Consider the following 25,309-nt stretch of genomic DNA (forward strand, 5'->3'; position numbering starts at 1 on the left):
TTGGTGGATAACATCAAGGTGGGGATATGACCATAGCATACGAAAGTGAAACATTTGGCGATTGCCATGTTAAGAACTGCTGGAGAAGAGGAAGAAATATGCAAATATAAGATCCTTATATCTGTACTAAAAGTGATTCAGTTCCCTGAGCGATAAACTTTCATTACAAATAGCTCTTTTACCTTTGGTTATACTGAACAGGAATAGTGTTAAGCGTATGTAATGACCACATTAGGATTAATGATTGGGATGACTCGGTAAATAAACAAAAACAATTTATTAACAATAGTTGCAATTACAATGCACTTAGTATATTCATTAACTTGAAGCACGATGCTGCAGGAATGTGTCGGCCCTCCAAGACTTTGCACAGTGAAATCACATCTGCAGGACCTGCAAATGCCACAAAAACACTCGGTACACATATTCGAATGTCCCATCAAATCACATCATTTTCATGCATATAATAAACTACAGTTTTCTCAAACACTTCAAATTTGATTATTGCACGAATCCATTTGAGTATTCTACATAGATAGTAAGTTATTACTGATTTTTCTTCCATCCAGTATTGTATGTTTCATTATTAAATGTGTACAAAAATCAGTAATGTATCATAAGAGTCTAAAAATTCCAAAGTCGTGAAAGAAATTACGCCTCATAACAACGTCCACAACAATAAAAAATTATTTTTAAACACCACCCATAAACTATAGAAATCTATTAGCTTCTTTAAAACTTCAATGTCTTTTTGCACAAACTGAATGAATTGCCCAGCAAAAAATAATCCTTGTGCATTAATAGCCACGGCAAAAGCTATTACCAGACGCAAGGGATGATAAAACATCTGAAAATACCAACATCTTTTTAAGGTATCATACTTTAGCAATTTCAAAAACACACGTTTCTCATCCCTCAAAATTTGACAGAACAGACCGCCAACACAGATACGCAAGTACACACACTAATAGATTTGCACACAAAATAAGGAACCTGAGTCACTCATGATTAAATTCAGGCACGTTGAGTCTCTGAGTTTCATGAATTAAAAGATACATAAGCCCACAGACACATTGTAACTAAGAAGTTGAATGTCCATGTAGGTATTCAGCCACTTAATAATTACTGGTACTAAACTGGAAGCAATAGCTACAATGGACATAAGGACTGGAATTTGCTTTAAATATTATATAAAAAATTAATTTGTTAATTTCCCATAATCAAACGAAACAATTTTCATAAAAGATATAACAAGAAGCAACAATTTTTCAAGAAAATCAAATTAACTCAGACTATGATTACTTTTACTTAAAATCTTATTCCTCTAAATTTTATCTCCTAAATAGAGCAAATTCTTCCATAAAATGACCTCCCATTTTTATATAATTGATAGAACTGAAAAACTATGATATCATGATTTTAACAAAGACTGGAAAATGTTTTTAGCGATCACTTTCAGCATCAGCAGAATATATTTTCTTCTGAGAGCTAGCTATACCAATCTTGTAGCCAGAAAACAGTAATGACTGGTAAAGGATAAATAAAAAAAAGGGTTTCTGATATAGATACATATTTGTAATATGATATACTAATTAAAATGACATATTGTAGATCGTTAATGACTTATTTATTGCATAGTAATGCTATGTATTTGCTTGCCTTAAAGGAGCAAATGGAATTCTCAGGGCTAATGAACATTGAAGTAAAAACTGATTAGTAAAAAAATAACTATATTTAAACATTAAATACCATTGTCAAATTTTGATTCCGTGAATTTTAAAACTTTTAATTCAATTCAGAGTATTCAATTACCTTTATGTTTGTAATTTTATTAAAATTTTGAGTTACTGGAAAGAGAGTAAACCGCACAATGGATAAACGAGTTTCCAGTACATATATAGAAACAGAGGGCTCAGTGTTCACATGAGAAGATTAAAACAAAATAAACTCACCACTGTGGACTTGAGAAAGAGCAGATGGATTTGGCAGATCATACAAATTAAGATACTGAGCGAGTCTTTCCACAAATCCTTCCTTTTCGCTCAAGTCACCCATGTAGTATTTCCTTGACAATTGCACCATATCTGAAAGAGAATCACAAAAATACAACATTTGGAATTAGTAAACCATTACAATCTTAAAGATATATCCAATGAAACAGACTTGCCCAAATTGTTTTCCATGAATGCAGTTTTTTGCGGCATTTTCACATAATATTCATGACTTAAGAGAGGTTATCATTGTTCACAATAAGTAATGGTTTACTTTATCCTACTTTAGCATGATTAACATATTTCTCTTATTATTGTTTAGTTACTGTTGGCACATACATTCATTGCTCTGTCAAGAGAATGATCGAAAATATATAGGTAAATTATTAAATCAAAATGAAAATGTACGAACATTTATACTCTTTAGTCAAATAATACTCTATAATAGGAATAATTACATACTAATATTAACAACACTTCTGGTCTTCCAAACATAAATTTCATAAACTGCACTCACATTATAACAACCTCTCTTAATGCAAAATGAGAGACACTGAAAAACCTGAGCATAACTTCCATGCCAAGTTTTTGGCTTCCAGCTGTCTTCAACACAAGAGGAAACATGCACAGGAAATCATGAGTCAGAGAGGGGGGTAGGCCACAAGGGTTAGGGATGAGGTCCTACTTTGTGACCGACTTAAACAGTTAGGGGCAATACTGGGAAAAAATGTATCTAGCTTAAAGGATTTTGGTTGAAAAATAATAGAAATCTACCCAAAATAATCTTTTTCTATGTTTTCTTTTAGACTTATTCAATGGCCCATGTACACTTTGCTATTCAACACATGGGGTATATGTTGTGTAGTGTTGTTGTTCTGGCTGTCAAAGGGCAAAATAATTGTGTTTGTTTTACATAACGGTCTCTTTCATTTCTGTGGGAGTGGTGAGAGGAGAGTCCAGTGCTTCCATGAGAGAGAAATGTTGGGATAGAGTGTGTTGTCTAGGTTTGGAAGGCATGAGGGCGTTTGTTTATGGATTCTGCAATGGCTTTGCAGGGGAAATAGATTTAATACTATGCTTAACTTTTGGATCAGAGAAAAATGTTATCAGTAGGTTGAGGCATGGTCCATGGTGTAGGTGTAGGATGCTTGCAGGTTCTAGCGGCATGGAGAAAATTATATAAAAATATCCACTATCAATTATAAAAATCTATTAGCTTCTTTAAAAAATCCAATTTTCTTCCGGGCAAATTGAACAAATTGTTCAACAAAAATTATCCTTGTGCCTTAATAGCAGCAGCAAAAGCTTTTACCAGATGCAAGGGATGATGAAACATCTGAAAATGCCAACATCCAAGTAATGTAACACCATTCTGCTATCCCAAAAATGTAGTTTCTCACCCCTCAAGATTTGGCAAAAAAGACATCCATCAGGTACTCACATACGGATAGATTTGGAAAAAAAGGCACATGAGCCATTCATGATTAAATTTGGGCACATTGATTCCCTGGGTGCTGCAAGTGTCCATGGACACATTGTGACCAAGAGGAGAGAAGTTGGTTGATGATGGTATGATGTATTTTCTTAATAATGGTTCATTGGTAATGTCTAATGGTCAGGGAAGTTTTTAATTTTTAATATTCACCATTTTCTTTTTTAAGCATTCACCACACTATTTTCCTTTTGTATTAGAAATATGGTTGTCCCAGATGGCTATTGAGTAGGGAGGAAAATGTTGTTTGTAGGGTGACAGTTTTTTAGAAGCATGAAGGTGAAGTTGCTTTTTGGTAGGCTTGATATGTATGTGTGTGCTGCCTTCATGTACATGGATGTTGACATGGAAGTTATTGTCTGCAGTGAATACATGACAGTAACAACTAAAATATTGGGGTACCACAGGGGTCAATTTTGGAACCAGTATTGATCCTTGTACATATAAATGACTTGTCTGATTAACTTAGCTGTCAGTGGTCTCTTGTTTTTGCTCATAACACAAATAGACTTTTAGCAGGTGAATTGTTATAAAACTCACAAATGACCTCAGATGTCAGTTACTAAATTTACTAATACTACTATTATAAAACTTGGTATGAAAAACAGAGCATGCTCTGCAGCGACTATCACTTTGGTCTTCAATGAACTGAATTTACATTAATTTAGAAAAATCAAAAATGAAAATATATTTTAGATGCCCATATCAACTGGGACATACTACCTTGATCAAAAATTTCCCGGAATTTATTCAGAAAATTAAAAATACAAGTTTATTCATCTAAATCTATATTGTCCCCTTCAAAGTAATCCCCATCGACTGCAACACACTTATGCCAGCGCTTGATCCAATCCTCGAAACATTTTTTATATTCGGTTTTCGGTATGTCCATCAGTGCTTCCTGTGATTTTTCCATTACTTCCTCTCGGCTGCTAAAACGCGTTCCCCGTAATGGTTTTTTAACTCGATTGAACAGAAAGAAGTCACAGGGAGCCAAATCAGGTGAATTCGGTGGCTGTTGGATGGTATTTGTTGCATTTTTCGTCAAAAAATTACGAATAATGATAGCACTGTGCGACGGTGCGTTATCATGGTGCAAAATCCACGAGTTTTCTGCCCACATTTCTGGTCTCTTTCGGCGAATTGCTTCACGCAAACGTCTCATAACGCCCAAATAATACTCTTTGTTTACTGTCTGGCCTTCTGGCAAAAATTCATGATGCACTACACCGTTGTAATCCATGAAAACCGTCAGCATTGCCTTCTTTTTTGACTGAAAACGACGTGGTTTTTTTGGTCTCGGCTCATTTGGTGAACGCCATTCACTTGCCTGATGTCTGGATTGCGTGTCGTACTCATAAACCCACGTCTCGTCTCCAGTAATGATCCTTTTGATGAATGTGGGATCGGATTCAGCCTCGCAAATCATGTCTTTTGCGACGTCTCTTTTTTGCATGAAATTGAGGTCTGTCGGCACCAACTTTGCTGCTACACGACGGAAACCCAAATCATTAACCACAATGTCTTGGGCGGATCCATAGGCAATGTTCAAGTCCTCCGCTATTTCTCTGATGGTTAATTTGCGGTTATTGACCAACATTTCTTTTACTTTATCAATTTTTTCACCGACTTTCGATGTCGATGGTCTGCCACTGTGTTCATCATCTTTGATTGACTCACGACCACTTCTGAACCGCTCGTGCCACTGGTAAACGACCGTTTTTTTTAGAGAATCGTTGCCGAAACACTTTTCCAACATTTCCAACGTCCGTGCGCCACTAAATCCGTTTTTTACGCAAAATTTAATACAAGTTCGTTGTTGCAAATTTAAATCCATTTCTGCAATTGTAAAAAATCGCCAACACACACAGAGATAGATGTACTCTTGGCTACGTAACTTTTGCAAATGTCAAGTTATGACACTAAGATTTAAAGGGAATATCAACAACAGATGTACCAATTTAACAAAAAAAACAGAACTCAAATCGGAACGATGGGAGCGCCACACGGTGTTTATTCCGGGAACTTTTTGATCAAGGTAGTAAGTCCATAATTTAGCCAATTTCCATGAGTAGAATGGTTGGAGGCGTCACTTTGTGGAAGCGATTTATACTGGAAAAGAAAAGACCTTGTTCCTCCACATGCATTTTATTATCCATGACCTAGGTTTCGACATACTGTATTTCTCAATAGTTAGTGTATCACCTATGGAGTCTTCCTGAAACACATCCAACTGAAAAGTAAGTAGACCTGGTCATCCTCTGGAACCCATGCTGTAGAAGTAGGCAAGAGAGCATGGCTAAAAAGGGAACTCCATGAATGGTGTGTAAAGAGAGATACTATCTATTACTACCTTCTCCTAAATATTGAGTTATCACGCAATCTACAATGGAACAACTGGTTACCTTTCGAAGATGATGTCAGGGAAATGTCCAGTGAAATCACTTTCGAAAAAGATCTACTATTTCATGGAAATTAAAACTTTTGTTTGATGAAAAATGAGAAGCCGTATAGCAGAGACTCTTCAGTCCCAGCACCCCATTCCTTTGGTGTAAGAGTATTGAAGTGTATAGATCACAAATTTCTTCCCAATACATTATCACTGTTGGAGAAAGGTTTTAAATATGTCCCAAATTTCCCAATCATGATCAACAATATAAAGAATTTGGCGGTGGACTGCTAGGTGGCCCAACTAAAAGAGAATAAAGGTACCAAGCAGCTTGTTGATCAAGAACTTGAAAAGTATCACTCAAAGGCAACCTTCAATCACAAGGACAATCATGGGGAATTGGCTGTTTGAAATCCATCAAGAAGTCTGTGGCTTCCAAAAAACTCTCGATTCTGAAGGCTGATAAAGACAATTTGGTGATGCTTCTCGGAAAAGACATTTATATCAGAAAGTGTGAACTGTTAATTAATAACTACAGTGTAATCGAAGTCCAAAGTGATCCAACAACAAAGTTTCAAAATAAGTGCAAACTAGTAATTAAATCCTGCTCTGTGATATTCCAACCATGTGAAGCACACAGGATGGAGCAAAAGAATCCCTCGGCCCCGATTTTATGGCCTCCCAAAAACACACAAACTGGATATTCCTATCAGGCCAGTGGTTTCCAATGTTTTGGCTCCTAATCACCCCCGAGATATAAGACCAAACAGCATCTTCAAGGAATATCCCCAGTTCTTGCCAAAATTTGAAGACAAACATCCTCAGATCCAGCCAGCCACCTTACAGAGTTAATCCTCCCTCCCTGGTGCATCCTCGTCTCTTTGGACATCTGCAGCCTATTTCCTCGTGTCCCCACCAAAGAAGCCCTCCAGTTACTTCACGAAATCCTTTTTTGGAAAGGGGTTCTGGTTCTAGTTATTAGTGAGTTGCATATGGTCCTAAAAACATGAATACCCCAGAACTAGTTTAAAGTTCAACGAGAAATGCATCACACAAACCCCAAGGTGTGGCCATGGGATCCACTGCATCAACTCCACTAGTGGTCATCTACATGGACCAGGTGGAAAGTGTTCTGTTCTCCCCTTCAAACAAATTGGAGAAACACAAAACCTGTTGGCACCATTATGTAGACAATATACGTGGTCTGGGCAATAAATGAGCACACTGGTGCAATCTGGCGGCCATGACGCGGACTACAGCCCCGTCCACTAGTGGCGCTAGTTGCCTGAGACCCAATAATTAGCCGTCTGTGCTTGGCGGATCGTCGAGCTGTGCGTATGGTGCCAATTATGTTAGTTATTATTGTCCTTGTTTTCACTGTTTGTCGAAAATGAAAATTGATGAAATCACGGAGCAACGAATCAACATCAAGTTTTTGGTGAAGTGCAGTGGTAAAAGTTATCAAGAAATTACTGAAATGTTGACAGCTGCTTACGGTGATGATGCTCTGAAGGAAAACCATCCGTTTTCAAGTGGATTAAGCGTTTTAAAGATGGCCGACAAGATGCCACGGATGACGCAAGGCGGAGATGACCTTCAACCACCTGTGTTGACGACAACATTGATCGTGTGCGGGCCCTTGTCCTTATTACTGATCGTCGAAAAACTGTCCGAATGATAGAAGCTGATGAACTGAATTTAAGAAAGTCAACAGTGCACACTTTGTTAACTGAACACGATGGATGAATCCTTCACCAATACAATGCACCTGCACATTCAGCATTGATTGCTCGCCAGTTTCTGGCAACAAAAAATTCAATCACCTTGATCCTTGATCATCCTTCCTCCTTATTCGCCAGATCTCGCCCCCTATGACTTTTTCCCATTCCGAAAATGCAAAATTGTGATGAGGGGACATCACTGGGAAGATAAGGACACAATGAAGTAAGAAACGACGAGAAAACTAAAAAGCCTAACTTCTGAGGACTTCCAAAGGGTGCTTGAAACAGTGGAAAAGAAAATGGAATAAGTGAATACCAACTAATGGAGAGTACTTTGAACAGGGGACAAAATCGATGCAGACTAAATTTTGCTAAATAAAGGTTTTATGGCCTCAGTTTGCGTGTTTATTGGACAGACCTCCAATTAGATATAAAGTACCCAAATCTTCAGATATTTTCATCCCTCCTCTGCTCTTAAAACCTTTCATAACATTCCCAACACTTCTAAAAATTCCCCTCCAAACTCTTCCCCCTGGCAAACCTTAACCCACCTTCCCCTTCCATTCCATCCAGCATCCGTAGCCCCTTCTGTCATAACCTTCTCCTCAGTTCCCTCCTTTTCTCCTTTCAGAAAGGTGGTTTGACCACTGAAAATTCAGAATATGCATGAGTTTTTTTCTGTTTCTGTTTTCTTTTGTGATCTTGATATCCATTATGGCGTTATCTTGATAGACACTAGTGGGAACACACCACTGAAATGCAGCTTCAAGAAATTTATACTGGGAAAATTGCATTACTCTATTGCAGTATCTTAACGATATTATATTCCAGCATCCATTGAATATATTATTCAATGTACGAGGGTCATCCGGAAAGTAGTACCCGTTCGTGCCGCATGAAGTGCTGACGACGCGAGTAGCCGCTGGACGAGGTCAGATAGCTTCAGTGGCTTGTCTGCCTTCTCTGAGCCAAGTTGCGTGACGCTAGCATTGCCTGTGTTGTTTCTGTGATTGTTTACAATGTTTAAAAAAATTGAGAACGCCGCCAGTTGTGAAGTGAGGGCAGTGATTAAATTCCTCAATGCAAGAAACGTTCGCCCATGTGATATTCATCGCCAATTAAAGGAGGTGTATGGAGACAATGTAATGGACGAGTCGTCTGTTCGGCGGTGGTGTCGCAACTTCAACATGGGGAGGGGGAACACACACGACGATGAGCGTTCGGGGAGACCGTCTGTCATTACAGACCAACTGGTGAGCTCAGTTGACGAATTCGTGAGGAACGATCGGCGCGTCACAATTGATGACATCTGTGAGCATTTTCCCAATGTTTCTCGAACAATTGTTCATGAAATTGTTAAACACCATCTGCATTATGCAAAAATTTGTGCAAGATGGGTCCCTCGCGTATCTCAATGAGCTGGCGGCGAAGGACTATGCAGCAGGAATACAGAAACTTGTCACACGTTATGACAAATGCCTTAATTTGCTTGGAGATTATGTTGAGAAGTAGTTTAAAGTATCCTCTTTCAAATAAAATTTTTTATGTTTGTTAATATTTACTTTTGTGTCTTTATTTCACGAACGGGTACTACTTTCCGGATGACCCTCGTATAAGTAGACAAATAAATTTTTATTTTTTTACCTTTTAATTCGCATAAATTATGGCACAAGATACAATAAATTTTATTACTTTTGTGCATCTGCGTGTCTTTACAGTGTTAGTGAGCACTTAGCATAATGAGAAAAAATACTGCAAAAATGGCTCATTTGATGAGCAGTATTTTGCATCATGTGTGAAAATGAAAGGGGGCATCCCTGATTGCGCTCCCGCTGCATCAGTTTGTGTTCAGCACTCGTTCTGCAAGCATCTCAAGTGTTACTGGTGATCAAACATTTTTTCCCAAACTTGTGTTCAGACACCTCGTTTGTGATTTATTTGTTCAAAGTTTAATAATATTTGGGGAAATAGTATAAAAAAACATCCCTGAAGAAAAAGCTTTGAAGAGACAGCCATCAGAGAATAAAAACAACCGTAGAAATGACAAGTGAAAAGCGAGAATGAGGTGTGAGCGTGGCTGTTATAGCATACACACGCAATTGGTCACCATCTACGAATTGCACCATCCGCAAGAACAAGATTAAGGAGACAGATACTTCAGAGGGCGTGACAAAAATATCTACAAAATGATAACTTATTCTTAATGACACTAAAAGGTTGTTCCTCACTTGGATAAACAAAAAGCAATTACAATGCAACACTATTAAGTGGAATATGGTTTGTGAGAAGGCAAAAGTGGTTTCCCTGACTTTGTCATGAAATGGCTGAAGAAGAGAATTTGAGGGATGCCATGGGTGGTTTGAGAAGTTAAAGAGAAGAACCGGCACCCAGAGCATTGTGAGGCATAGTGAAGCTCTAACCCAAAGGCAGCAGAGAACTTCATCGGTGAATTCTCAAAGGAGCTCATAGCTTCCGAGGATTACCTGCTGCTACGGGTTTTTTATTGTGACTAGACAGGTCTCCTTTGGAAAAAAATTCCGAAGCAAACCTACATGATCACAAGCCAATGAAATGCCATCTAATGCCGCTATTTTTGTGCCAATGCAAGCAGCTAATAGAAGAGAAAACCACTTATTGTTTAACATTCAGAAACTCCCCCAGCCTTCAATGAAGTATGAAGTCCAGAAGGGCAGGCTAAATGTGATTTCAAAGAAACTGCAGGAGATGCCGTTACAGTAATTTCAATTGAGTCATCTGCTACCGTGCATTGCAATGCAACAATTTCAAAATTTTAATTTCAACATATTACTCAATCACCTTGACTGGAATCCAGGTACATAATATACTCATTAAGAAAAGTTCCATGGTATATGTATATGGGCATGCATGCGTACAGCCATATAGCCACAGTAATCAACTTGAATGTTCGTTACATAGGTGAGGATCGATCTGAGTACTAAGCCCGACGGCATGTGAAATTCACAGATTAGGGTATGGGGGTCGGATCCTTTCTCTATGCCGCCTATAGTTCCCCAGGAAGGTCTTGAATCCAAGACATCACCAAGCTGGGGTGTGGCCGAGGGTGCCCAGGCCCAATGGTCAGGAGCCTAGGGGTCTAACCGCTGGACTATCACGCCCCCCTTTGTACGTGTGTCTAACCTAGTAAAATTGATTTGAAATTTTTTCTTCAAAGCTGGTGGTTGTGCCACCAAGATTTTAAATAAACCCTCAAGTGAATTTCCTTTTTTGAGCACTCTATGTTTTTTGCGTTGAATATAATACGGCAAGCATTTCTTCAAACACATAAATGTGTGTGTGTGTATATAGATGTCACCCAAAATGAAGGCAGTTTTGGTAAATAATTTTAAAATATTTCCTTTCCCAAGAAGCAGTAAATAATGGTATATGACAAGCTGTAAAAGGAGCATTACATCAAAACAAAGATACATCAACAGAAAGATATATAAGAGATTACAGTAAAGCCAAAGGAGACGTAGAATCCTTTGGCTTACCATATGGCCTCTACACATTATGTGGTGGATATGGTATGCACAAGTGACAAGTACATTTGGTATTCTATTTTAGAATAGAAGCACAAGAATTCTTCATACCTTTTTCACAGTCATCAAAGATTTTGTCAACTTTATTTCGGACGGTGAGGGTCAGCTCACGACTGACTATAGGCACATCATCCTTGTCATTTTTCTTACTCAATCCATGAGCAAAAAGTAGTTTTAGCTGCCAAGTGAGCATTGCATTTCCATTTGATTTCAAACTCTGCAGGGCCTACATCGAAAAAAAAAAACAAAAGTGGATTTTATTTCCAAATTAACATCTCATAAACAACAGAATATTGTCACAGCCTGCATTTTCACACACAAGAGACATTTTAATCACTTCATCAACATAATTTTATGGTAATAATCACATTAATGGTACATCCACTGAAATTCCATACATTCTGAAAAACTATTCCAACTAGATTAAAAATGAAACTGAGGTTGTCCCATTGCAGATGAGCTACATGACAATCAATAAAATACTCTAAACTGAAAATGTAAACACTTATGGAATTTCTATACACACGTAAAAAAGAGTGCAAAAGAGGGGTCTCCAATGACCCACATTCCAATGAATTTGGGGCTTATCCTTTAATTATGTATGCAATGCTCATATCATAGGTAAAAGGAGTTGTGATAGATTTTTGTCTCAAGGGAGGGCAGGGGTAGCTAGACACAGGTTCAAATAACAATGAACAAATTAATATTTCTTGATTAGATAATGATTTATTGCACTAATGCTTTCGATGTACTGCACCATCTTCAGGCAGGTTGTGTAATAATATCAATATCTAGTGGAAAAGTGTTACCATTTGTTGATTATTACATTAGAATACCACCATGTCACACCTGAACCCATACAATTTGTTACAGGTTCAAATACTGGTACTCTGAATGTTGAAAATAGCTACAGTTCCATTTACTTTGCTATCAGTTTCAGGTATACATTAGGCACAATAGGGCCTTTAAAAAACCATACCTGAAGGTCGGCATGGTAGGTGTCCATAGAGCTAACCCAATACACAGCATTTGTGAAATTTACATATCAGGGTAGGGGGACCAGTTTCTTTTCCTGTGCCGCAGGAAGTTCTGGTACTCGAAAAGTATCACAACTTTGGTGAAACTGAGGGTGCCTACGGAGACATGCCGGGGAATCGAAACAGGGCCCTCTGGACAGTAGGTCATCGCTTTACCACTGGCCTATCACCTCCCCTAATGGAGCCATAATGAACAAAAATTCGATGCCTTACTTTTGGATAGAATTCTTCATATCCACGTAGTTGCATTAATTGAATACTTTTAGGACGGTGAGGAGAGGGTCAAACCAGACATTTAAAAACAATAATTTAAGGCCTGATTGAAGATGGACACAATTTTAAAACTAAAAAATACCCACAGTGAAAATGAGCAAGACCCAGTAAATCGCTAAAAGATACCAAAAACTGTCTCATGCAAAATTACTTGAGCATACACATATAATTATTATTATTATTATTATTAGGTAATCAACCAGTTAAGGTAGGTTCTTGGATGGACAGAATTACTAATTAAATAATTTGTGACCCCTAGCAAAGCACAACATCCTACAACAACATCAGGTCCCTCTTCATCTCTGAGTACTTTCTTCCTCCCTTCTTCCCGTCCAACATCCCTACCCTGTTCCTTCCCTTTCCTCGTTTGCCCAACATCCTACCCTCTATCATAGTCTTCAACATCCCACTGCCGGTCAACACCCCCTTCATCCACTTTTCCTGCCTCCATAGGATTTCTCCCAACAAACCCCTATCCTCGCCCGCCATACCAAGTACTTCCTCATTTGTTTTCTTCTCTGTCCATTTCACCTTCTCCATTCCTCTCCACACCCACATTTCAAAAGCCTCCAATCTACGTCTATCCTCCTGCTTCAATGACCACGTTTCCGCGCCGTACATAGCTATGCTACATATCAAAGTTTTTACGAGTCTTTTATTAACATCCTCACTCAAAGTCCCTGTCATCAACTCCCTCCTCCTTGTGAAAGCCTCTTTGCCTAGCGCAATTCTTCTCCTTACATCCCTACTACTTTGACCGTGTTGGTCCAAAACACTACTGAGATACGTAAACTGTTCTAGTTTTTGCCCTCCTATTTTAATGTTAAGCTTAGCCTTTTTCTTTCTAGTAAATCGCATAACCTTTGTTTTATTAATATTGATTCTCATCCCATATCTATCGCACTGAATTTCCAATTCACCAAGCAAGCAAGCCGGCCGGCCCCGGTGGCGGCGGGGTAACGTCCTCGTCTGCCATTCCAAGGGTCGCGGGTTCGATTCCCGCGTGGGTGGGTTTTCCTCCACCTAGGGCTTGGGTGTTTGTAAATGTGACCATTGTTATCGTTGTTAATAGTTCGATGTAAAGGCCAAAATGCGCTGTTTTCGGACTCATACTGAATAAATAAATAAACAATGCTTGCAGCCCCTTCCACCATGTTAATCTCGGGAATGATAATTGAGGTGGTTTCCCGTTGCCTTCCTCAATAGTGTTTTTAACGTGACACCATCACTTACTGGCCGCCCCACTGGGGTCAGACGCCATTGCAGCCGCCTCACTGAGGAACAGACGCTGCGTGGACTACCATTCGTCTTCTGGCTCCTAACCTTCGACCTATCTGGCATGGGTGACCCTACCAGGAGCAATTATTATTACTCCCGCCAGCACAGCTCTAGGGGTCATCGGGACGCACAAGCCCTTCCAACACGCCAAGGTTGTAGTCCGGGGAGGGACATATATAATATACTTATAAATTTGAAGGGGATCGAGATGGTGCGGGGGCTAACGTACTGGCTTCCTACCCTGAGGGCGCGGGTTCAAATCCCGGCGGTGTTGAATATTTTTCAGAGGTATCTCGATCCCTACTTGAGGTGCTTTGTGGAGGGCACTTTGAGTGAGTACGCCGTCCGTCGGATGGGACGTTAAACTGCGGACCCCTTGGCGCCTTTCGTAAAGAGCAGGCTAATGCCGACGCCGGGTTTCTCTCCACCCTTCATCCTTTCCTGTCCATCCCCTATGGCGCAAATGACCTTAGCTGTCGGTCGCCTCCCCTTAAAACTACTACTTATAAATTTGAATGCCACAGGCACTTTCTAGACGTTCAAAGATTATTTCAAATATAACCCATATAATATCTGAAAGGTAGAATTCATACATGGCATCTTAAACTTAGAGGTAAATGATAAGTTAAAGAGAGGACTATTATTAGATTCCAAAACAGCCTTTCATCAAAACCCCAAACTGAAAGAAATCCTGTAGAATCAATGACTACATTAAAAGGTCAGCAAGCATGAAATAACAATTGACAGAATTCTAGTGAAGTCTCAGTGGGCTTTCCATTGCATAAGGAATTCAGCTGCTAGACCTGTGAAGACTTCACTAGAATCGTGAGCCAGGGAAACATCAAATCTTACAACTGACAAGAGTTCGTTCAGATTTGGTACCTTGACCACCTGATCCTCCAATGACCCATTGTTCCTTCTTATTCTACATTTACATCAATGCCAATAATTCCAAATTAATCAGCAACGTCAGGTTAGTCAACATAAAGTCACCTACTGAACCCTTAGTAATAAAATGGATGGTAAAGGTCTTTGAAGCAACATAAGAAATAATTCTATTGGGTGTCACATGCGAAGTCTACAGTTAAATCTGAATATATTCTCATAAATGCACTTCTGAGAATGGAAATGCAATCACCTTTACATTGAGTAAAAAAAAGTACAACAGGAGATACACCCAAAGATCAGGTCTAAGACCAGGCAAATATCACGGAACACGGATGTGAATAATAATGTATGTTGTGTTTGCCCTGGCGAACAGAAACAAAGAAACACAAAAAAAAGAAAAGAAACTCACACATTTTTGAATTTTCGGTGGGCAAATCACCTTTCTCAAGGAACAGAAGGAAGGAACTGAGCACAGTTCAAGAAGACTCAGCCTTTTTCTTTCAGGAAAATCGCATAACTTTTGTTTTATTAAAATTGATTCTCACCCCATATCTAATGCACTGAGTTTCCAATTCTCTCAGCAATACTTGCAACCCCTTGCCTGACTATCAAACTAGAGCTTGGTCATCAGCAAACGTAAATGATTTTACGAATTCCCTTCCCACTTTCTACACATCAATGACCTACCAAACTGCTTACAGAATTATGAAGGAATAATATCAGTGCTGTACGCTGACGACACTAATGTAATAATATCTACACAAACATTTCCCAGCCTTGTGGAAAAATCTAAGTCTGTCACACTTGCAATAAACAAGTGATGCACAGACAACCTTCTACACTTAAATGTAAATAAAAGTAAAATAGTATACTTTACATGCAATAAGAACATGTCAGATGATCTGCCGGTAAAAATTAATGACCAATCAATTGAGCATGTGACAGAATGCAAATTTCTAGGTATCTCTGTGTGCAAATATTTCTTGGGATACTCATGTAAAAGCCCTTCAACACAAGTTCAGTTCAACTTGCTACTTATTAAGACACCTGTATGAAACTACAAGTTAAACTGTACTACTCAATTTATACTATGGGGAAATTTATTAAAACATAACCTACAGTATAATATTATAGGGATCAGCTGCTATTTATCAAAGCATCTTTAAAATCCATAAGAAAGCTATTAGAATCATAACCAGGAAACCTCACAATGCTCCATCAAGGCCTATTTTCCATGAATTAAATTTGCTACCACTCCCATACATCTACATTATGTTTTTAATTCTAAATATAAAAAATAACAATGGCAACTATTCTCTTAACTCTGCCTATCATCATCATTACACCAGAGGAAGGAAAGCCATCCATTATGGGAATATAAGAACTAAAGCATTGAAATTAGGACCCAATGAAATGGGCATCAGATTATATAACAAACTACCCAAAAGTATCAAGGATACAAAGGGAACTGCTGCATTCAAGCATAAATTAAAAAGATATCTACAGCGCAATATGTTCTACTTGGTTGACGAATATCTCAACAATATTCCCGACCAGTAAGTTCATATTTTAGTTTCTAGCAATGGTCATGGTCTGATTCATGTTGGTGATCTATGATTTTTCTGAATTTGATATTGCATTTTACAGCCAATGTTCATGGGTTTGCGCCAAATACTATGTAACTGTGAGCATAATTTCTTTCTCTATGTATCTTAATGGAGCCTGTGTCCACGCTCCTTTTTGATGTACCTTATATCATACACCTACACCACTCACCTGGTATTTTTGAATTGCTCTCTGGGGAAATAAAAAGTAATAAGTAATAATAATTCCTAACAGTAAATAATACTTAAGAATTTTCCCCAATTCACTCTATTAAATGCCTTTTCAAAATCTACGAAACAGGCAAATAAGTCCTGATTGTATTCTATATTCCTCTCGATCAGTGATCTCATAAATATAAGGAATTCTTTCTCTCATTCACCACAATTCATAATTATATCGGCAGAAAAAAACACCATCATTTTAAATATCTGAATATTAAATAGTACCAATTCCTGTGATCTAACTTTGATGAAATGACAAACATCCCCCTAACTAATAAAGACCACACTCCCTGCCAAATAACACTGTGAAATATTCTGGATATTATTAAAATCCAATCAACTAGTTTTAAAATAAAGAAAGTCACTTACCATGAAGAACATAATCCACAACTGAAGGAAGAATGGCTTGTCAAGGGTGACCTGCTCATAGACTATGCTTGCCATGAACTGCATCAATTTCATTTCTTCCTCCTCTCTGGCTTCATTGAAGGTCATTGCCGATTGGTTCCCATAGCCACCACCAGCCTTTTGGCCTTTGAAGAAAAACTGATTCCCTTGCCTCATGAAATACTGCACAAATGTAATGATGGATGGGTCCGAAGTAAATGCAAAAATTGATTCAGGCTGGAAATAGAGGAACCAAAAGAGGGAATACGTTAATTGAAAATAACAATTAACCTTTCACTTTGACATTTATAATTACAATCCTATTTCGATTGTCTATATTTAAATACTCCACATTATTTCTAAGAAGTAGCATTCAAATTAGCAGCTAGGAGCATTCTTATGAAAAATGCAAAATCCATGGGTCATTTTCTGGTCCACATGATATCATTGTGAAACCTAATATCACTCTAATGAGGGGTGGAAGAAATGTACAAATATTGGGGTTAGGGTTTCTCCTGAATGAAGGCAATGATGAGAATTGCTTCCCTTACCCATCCCGTTTATCCTTACCCAGTTTTAATATGGTCATCTCCTTCTAATCAATATAAACATGTAGTGATTAAGGGATTATTCTCTGTGGTTTGTATCACATGAGTCTTTATTGTTTTAGCTAATGTGCGCTCAACCATACTGTCTATCTTTCTCTGACCTAACTTGACCGTTGCCACCAGGAAAATTGCAACGTAATTGTGAAAATAAATAAATCTAGCTATGCATTTTTTGGCTGATTCCCTGCCCCTGGAAGTTCTTCAGGCTGCCTATTATGGGTGAATCCTTTCAAGGATAGCCTTTGGAATTCCACTTTGGGGGATCCTTGCATCCTTATGGAAAAATATTCCAGATTTAGAAAAGAATTTCCAAAATAACAAAACCGGTACTATTTGGAACTCCCACTAAATCAATATCTACTGAACTAAACATTCTGCCAGGACCTAAATTTTTTAAATAGTAGAGTTGTGGCATTATTTGTCTGTAGGCAAAATAAATTTGCTTTGAGTCATATTGGAGGGAAACAAAAAGAAGGCACACTTGGAAAAATAGCAATATTAACGTACATATGAAATGCAATATATAAAATGATTTACATACAATATACTTGATTTGAAGATATTTACAAACCATATTCCATTTATTACCCGATATTATAGAACAAGCTTCTTTGTAGAATATCTTTTAAACATACACAGTTTGTATTTCCTGTGCTCCAGGCATTTAATTGCAGGTGGTAGTTAGTTGGATAGTTTAAATCCTTGGTGTGCGATGCTGTCGGGGATATGTGATGTTCTATTATCATCATTAAAATGAACAAGTTCATTTAATCTTGTATTGTAATCATCGAAATTGAATTTTATACAAAAGAATTATGGATTTTGTGCCCGAATATCATCGTTTCCGTTATGTAAATGCATAGGACTGGCAGAATGTTGAGTTTGGCACATATTGATTATATGAGATTTCTTAATGGAATCTATTTTATTATTACAAAATTTTCTTTCTGTAACTGAAGTATTTTTCCATGTGATGGAGAGATCCCCCCCGAGTGCAAATTCCGAAGGTAAACGTGCTCCGCCAGCAGCCTAATTGTAATACTCACAGGTATTGACCAACAATTTGACATGTTTGATGTCAGTGTCTGGGCAAGTAAACTTTGAAAGCCATGAGGATCTTCAGTGTATGAGAGGCATCCAGCTTTCTGCTGAACATAGAGCCCTTGCATATTCTGCAGCATGCTCCTGGAATTGAAACAAAAGGAAATTATTCACGTTTCATGAATGCTTAATCCTTTAATTAATGCTACTCGGGAGAATCAGCGTAGACTCAAAATATAAGGGCGCAAAAACAAGAACTGGTTAAGCAGTCCAAAGATTGTATCAATGAACACAATAACAGTAATAAAGAGGGTTATAAATTAACAATAACTTAATAGCATTTTGATAAAAAATTGCCCTGAAAAAATTCAGATATAAAAATGTCAATCACAGCAGTCATTGAACATTATTTAACATGGCCTCATCTGTTTTTAGGATGACATAATTATGTTTAGTTTGAATCTCTCTCGCCAATAGGTTTGGTGATCTCTACCATCACCTACCACACCTACGTTCATGGTGTGTGTGTGTGTGTGTGTGTATATATATATATATATATATATATATATATATATATATATATATATATATATATATATATATATATATATATATATATATATATATATATATATATATATATTTCTGAAGACGACAGCCGTGCTGTCGAAACGTCAAATAACAAATTGTGAGTGTCCTTTCTTTGTGTTTCTATATTCTAAAACTCTAAAACTGTGTTTTTACATATTTGTGCGTCGCCGAAGGGCGTTCCATTTTGAAGATATTTTTTATATTTATTTATATATATATATATAAATATATATATATATAGATATATATATAGATATATAAATATATATATATATATATATATATATAAATATATATATATATATATATATATATATATAAATATATAAATATATATAAATATATATATATATATATATATATATATATATATATATATATATATATATATATATATATATTATTATATAAGAAAGGACACTCACAATTTGTTATTTGACGTTTCGACAGCACGGCTGTCGTCTTCAGAATCATATATATATATACTGCCTTGATCAAAAAGTTCCCGGAATAACCACCGTGTGCCGCTCCCATCGTTCCGATTTGAGTTCTGTTTTTTTTGTTAAATTGGTACATCTGTTGTTGATATTCCCTTTAAATCTTAGTGTCATAACTTGACATTTGCAAAAGTTACGTAGCCAAGAGTACATCTATCTCTGTGTGTGTTGGCGATTTTTTACAATTTCAGAAATGGATTTAAATTTGCAACAACGAACTTGTATTAAATTTTGCGTAAAAAACGGATTTAGTGGCGCACGGACGTTGGAAATGTTGGAAAAGTGTTTCGGCAACGATTCTCTAAAAAAAAACGGTCGTTTACCAGTGGCACGAGCGGTTCAGAAGTGGTCGTGAGTCAATCGAAGATGATGAACGCAGTGGCAGACCATCGACATCGAAAGTCGGTGAAAAAATTGATAAAGTAAAAGAAATGTTGGTCAATAACCGCAAATTAACCATCAGAGAAATAGCGGAGGACTTGAACATTGCCTATGGATCCGCCCAAGACATTGTGGTTAATGATTTGGGTTTCCGTCGTGTAGCAGCAAAGTTGGTGCCAAAAGACCTCAATTTCATGCAAAAAAGAGACCGTGTTGACGTCACAAAAGACATGATTTGCGAGGCTGAATCCGATCCCACATTCATCAAAAGGATCATTACTGGAGACGAGACGTGGGTTTATGAGTACGACACGCAATCCAGACATCAGGCAAGTGAATGGCGTTCACCAAATGAGCCGAGACCAAAAACACCACGTCGTTTTCAGTCAAAAAAGAAGGCAATGCTGACGGTTTTCATGGATTACAACGGTGTAGTGCATCATGAATTTTTGCCAGAAGGCCAGACAGTAAACAAAGAGTATTATTTGGGCGTTATGAGACGTTTGCGTGAAGCAATTCGCCGAAAGAGACCAGAAATGTGGGCAGAAAACTCGTGGATTTTGCACCATGATAACGCACCGTCGCACAGTGCTATCATTATTCGTAATTTTTTGACGAAAAATGCAACAAATACCATCCAACAGCCACCGAATTTACCTGATTTGGCTCCCTGTGACTTCTTTCTGTTCAATCGAGTTAAAAAACCATTACGGGGAACGCGTTTTAGCAGCCGAGAGGAAGTAATGGAAAAATCGCAGGAAGCACTGATGGACATACCGAAAACCGACCGTAACTTTTGCAAATGTCAAGTTATGACACTAAGATTTAAAGGAATATCAACAACAGATGTACCAATTTAACAAAAAAAACAGAACTCAAATCGGAACGATGGGAGCGCCACACGGTGGTTATTCCGGGAACTTTTTGATCAAGGTAGCATATATATATATATATATTTATTATTAAAAATACACATGTGCTAATAGACATTGTCAGGTGGCACACAAGTCCCAAATAATTGCAAAAGATAGTACATAAAACCAGACTTCAAAACACAAATCTCTTTAACAAAACAAGTGAATCCCCATCCCATTTACAGCCATTAATCAGCAAGAAAAAAAAAGATAAATTAAAAATAAAATTAAGCTATTACATATAATACATTACACCACACATCAATCAAATTATTTCATATATGCCTTACATCTATTCTTAAAAGTATACACTCTGTTAGGAAAGGGCTCGAATATTTTTGCAGGTAAGGTGTTCCACTCAACAATTGTTCTATTTAGAAAAGAAAATTTTTTTTTGTTTGTCCTCTGTGCCCGGCATTTTATCTTAAATTTGTGATCATTTCTGCCTATAAAATTTGGGTTCCCCGCCTCTTTCCTAAGATCTCCCAAGCTTTCTCCCCCTTCAGAATTCGGAGCATTCCACAAAGTCTGCTTACTTTCCTTCTAGTTTGTAGAGGTTCCCAGCCCAGCGTTTCTAGCATGTCAGACACACTCTCCATCCTCCTATGCTTCCCCAGTACATTCCAGGCAGCCTTTCTTTGCACCTTTTCCAGTTTTTTAATATGACCTTCTTCATGAGGGTCCCATACAAGAGAAGCGAACTCTAAAATTGGTCTTACTAGGGTCTGATAAGCCTTCTCCTTGGTTGCTCTAACGCTCCCTTTGAGGTTTCTCATTACCCAATGAAGAGTTTTGAAAGCTTTCTTATAGATGTACTCCACATTTAGCCCCCACCCTAAGTCCTTAGTTAAATATACACCTAAGTATTTGCAAGTATCACTTCTAGGAATGACATTTTCTGAGAATTTATATTCCCTATTGTTTCCATTTACCTTATTGCTAAAAGTGATGGATTTGCATTTGGTAACATTAATATCCATCCCATTTTTTGCCACCCAATCTGCCATTTTATTAATGTCCCTTTGAAGTTTGTCACGGTCTCTGTCATTTTCGACTTTCCTGTAGATAATACAGTCGTCTGCAAAAAGTCTAATCTGAGAATTAATATTTATTGGGAGATCATTTATATATATTAAAAACAAGAGCGGGCCAAGTACGCTTCCTTGTGGGGACTCCCGATGTTACCCTTGCTTTTTCAGAATACACTTCTCCTAATTTGACCCTTTGTGCTCGGCACTTCCATGAAATTTCTGACCCAAGAGATTACTCTTCCATCTGTGTGTAGTGGCAATTGGCCCATCTTAAGCATTAAGCGATCGTGGTCAACTTTGTCAAAGGCTTTTGACAGGTCGACTATTATAGCATCCAACTCTATTCCCGCATCCATAGAGTCGAACATTTCTTGGCAGAACCCTAATAGCTGAGTTTCGCAGAGTGCCATTTTCTAAAAACCATATTGGCGACCATACAACCAATTCTCACTCTCCCACAAGTCCCAGAGATAATCAGCCATTATCTTTTCTAATAGCTTGCATACAACTGATGTCAAGCTTACCCGTCTATAATTATCAACTAGTGCCTTATCTCCTCCTTTGAAAATTGGCGTAACATATGCCTCCTTCCAAGCATTTGGCAGGGCATTATTGTTTAAGGTAACATTGAATAAAGATTTATATAATTTGAAACTACACTACCACCCAATTTAAGCAAGTCAATTGAGATACCATCTGGTCCTTTTGATTTATTTGCCCTCATTTTCATAATTTTTTTTATAAATTTCTGCGCTCGTCATTTTAATACTTTTGGTATTTAATATTTTTTCGCCTCCCTTGTTGACTCAGAGATGAATCTACAGGATCCTTTTTATTTAACCTAACCTTAAATACACTTGCATACCAATTATTAACGTATTAGCCTTTTCCTTATCATCAACGATTAGTGTTCCATCCTCTTTTTTTTAAAGCTGTTATGTTTTCCCCTGTTGTCTTTCCTCTTCCGGAGGTACTTGTAAAATTTATTTCCATTATCTATCCCGATTATTTTCTGTAGAAAACTATCTTTGGCTATTTCCTTTTCTCTATTCAATTCACGAACTAATTTTTTGTAAATTATGAGCCATTCCGAGGTCTCGTTCCGTTTTTTGTGAATCACTCCTCACTTTTTTTTTCAATAAATAAATAAATATATATATATATATATATATATTATATATATATATATATATATAATATATATATATTTATATATATATATATATATATATATACTACCTTGATCAAAAATTTCCCGGAATTTATTCAGAAAATTAAAAATACAAGTTTATTCATCTAAATCTATATTGTCCCCTTCAAAGTAATCCCCATCGACTGCAACACACTTATGCCAGCGCTTGATCCAATCCTCGAAACATTTTTTATATTCGGTTTTCGGTATGTCCATCAGTGCTTCCTGCGATTTTTCCATTACTTCCTCTCGGCTGCCTAAACGCGTTCCCCGTAATGGTTTTTTAACTCGATTGAACAGAAAGAAGTCACAGGGAGCCAAATCAGGTGAATTCGGTGGCTGTTGGATGGTATTTGTTGCATTTTTCGTCAAAAAATTACGAATAATGATAGCACTGTGCGACGGTGCGTTATCATGGTGCAAAATCCACGAGTTTTTCTGCCCACATTTCTGGTCTCTTTCGGCGAATTGCTTCACGCAAACGTCTCATAACGCCCAAATAATACTCTTTGTTTACTGTCTGGCCTTCTGGCAAAAATTCATGATGCACTACACCGTTGTAATCCATGAAAACCGTCAGCATTGCCTTCTTTTTTGACTGAAAACGACGTGGTGTTTTTGGTCTCGGCTCATTTGGTGAACGCCATTCACTTGCCTGATGTCTGGATGCGTGTCGTACTCATAAAACCCACGTCTCGTCTCCAGTAATGATCCTTTTGATGAATGTGGGATCGGATTCAGCCTCGCAAATCATGTCTTTTGCGACGTCAACACGGTCTCTTTTTTGCATGAAATTGAGGTCTTTTGGCACCAACTTTGCTGCTACACGACGGAAACCCAAATCATTAACCTCAATGTCTTGGGCGGATCCATAGGCAATGTTCAAGTCCTCCGCTATTCTCTGATGGTTAATTTTGCGGTTATTGACCAACATTTCTTTTACTTTATCAATTTTTTCACAGACTTTCGATGTCGATGGTCTGCCACTGCGTTCATCATCTTCGATTGACTCACGACCACTTCTGAACCGCTCGTGCCACTGGTAAACGACCGTTTTTTTAGAGAATCGTTGCCGAAACACTCTTCCAACATTTCCAACGTCCGTGCGCCACTAAATCCGTTTTTTACGCAAAATTTAATACAAGTTCGTTGTTGCAAATTTAAATCCATTTCTGAAATTGTAAAAAATCGCCAACACACACAGAGATAGATGTACTCTTGGCTACGTAACTTTTGCAAATGTCAAGTTATGACACTAAGATTTAAAGGGAATATCAACAACAGATGTACCAATTTAACAAAAAAAAAACAGAACTCAAATCGGAACGATGGGAGCGCCACACGGTGGTTATTCCGGGAACTTTTGATCAAGGTAGTATATATATATATATGTAAATATATATATATATATATATATAAATATATATATATAAATATATATATATATATAAATATATATATATATATAAATATATTATATATATATATAATATATATATATAAAATATCTTCGAAATGGAACGCTCTTCGGCGACACACAAATATATAAAAACACAGATGTAGATTTTTAGAATATAGAGACACAAAGAAAGGACACTCACAATTTGTTATTTTTACGTTTCGACAGCACGGTTGTCGTCTTCAGAATGGCGTTCTCGGGGAAGAGCGGAGAGGATGTGCGGGGGAGAGGTGGGGGAAGGAGAGGTAAAGGACCAATAGGAAATGAACAAGGGGGTGGGAGGGGGATATGTAGGCAGCCAATTGATGCATTCAGTGGGCTTGGTTCAGCCCCCGGGGCGGTTTGAATGATTGGGCCACCCAGATATGCGCCATCTCGCGGGTTCTCACCTCTATTGTACTCGCAGATTTGGGAAGGATGTCAATCACCGAAACAGAGAAGCAGTCGTCAAAAGATTGGTTGTGGGAAGCGGTGTGAGTAGGGATGGGATAATTAAGAAAGGTGGGAGATTTGGTGGAATATCGGTGGTTATTCATGCGGAGGGAAAGTGCGGTCGTGCATTCGCCCACGTAGAAGGCAGGGCAGAAGTTACAGGAGAGGCGATATATAATATTTTTTGAGGTACAGGTGGCGAGTGGTTGTGAGTTGGTACTGAGTGAGGGGGAGGGTCTTAAAAGATGACAGCATTTGCAGCGTGGGCGGTTGCATGGTGCGGATAGGGGCAGGGGAGAGACGGGGGTGCTTGAAGTTGGA

At 37.8% G+C, this 25,309-nt stretch overlaps 1 protein-coding gene across 1 annotated transcript in view; it reads right to left on the reverse strand.

The window, feature by feature from the left end:
- Positions 1-295: 295 nt before the first annotated feature.
- The window catches only part of shtd (anaphase promoting complex subunit 1), a 106,107-nt gene continuing 81,093 nt past the window's right edge, over positions 296-25,309 (reverse strand). Inside the window, exons 32-36 of the mRNA XM_071597460.1 lie at positions 18,497-18,635; positions 16,825-17,079; positions 11,205-11,379; positions 1,953-2,084; positions 296-393 (exon numbers count right to left, since the gene is read on the reverse strand). Coding sequence (XP_071453561.1) covers positions 296-393; positions 1,953-2,084; positions 11,205-11,379; positions 16,825-17,079; positions 18,497-18,635 — 799 coding nt within the window. The remainder of the gene's footprint in view (positions 394-1,952; positions 2,085-11,204; positions 11,380-16,824; positions 17,080-18,496; positions 18,636-25,309) is intronic.

This window comes from Hetaerina americana, unplaced genomic scaffold (genome assembly GCF_022747635.1).
Source record: "Hetaerina americana unplaced genomic scaffold, ioHetAmer1.1.p SCAF_9, whole genome shotgun sequence".
NCBI lineage: Eukaryota > Metazoa > Arthropoda > Insecta > Odonata > Calopterygidae > Hetaerina > Hetaerina americana.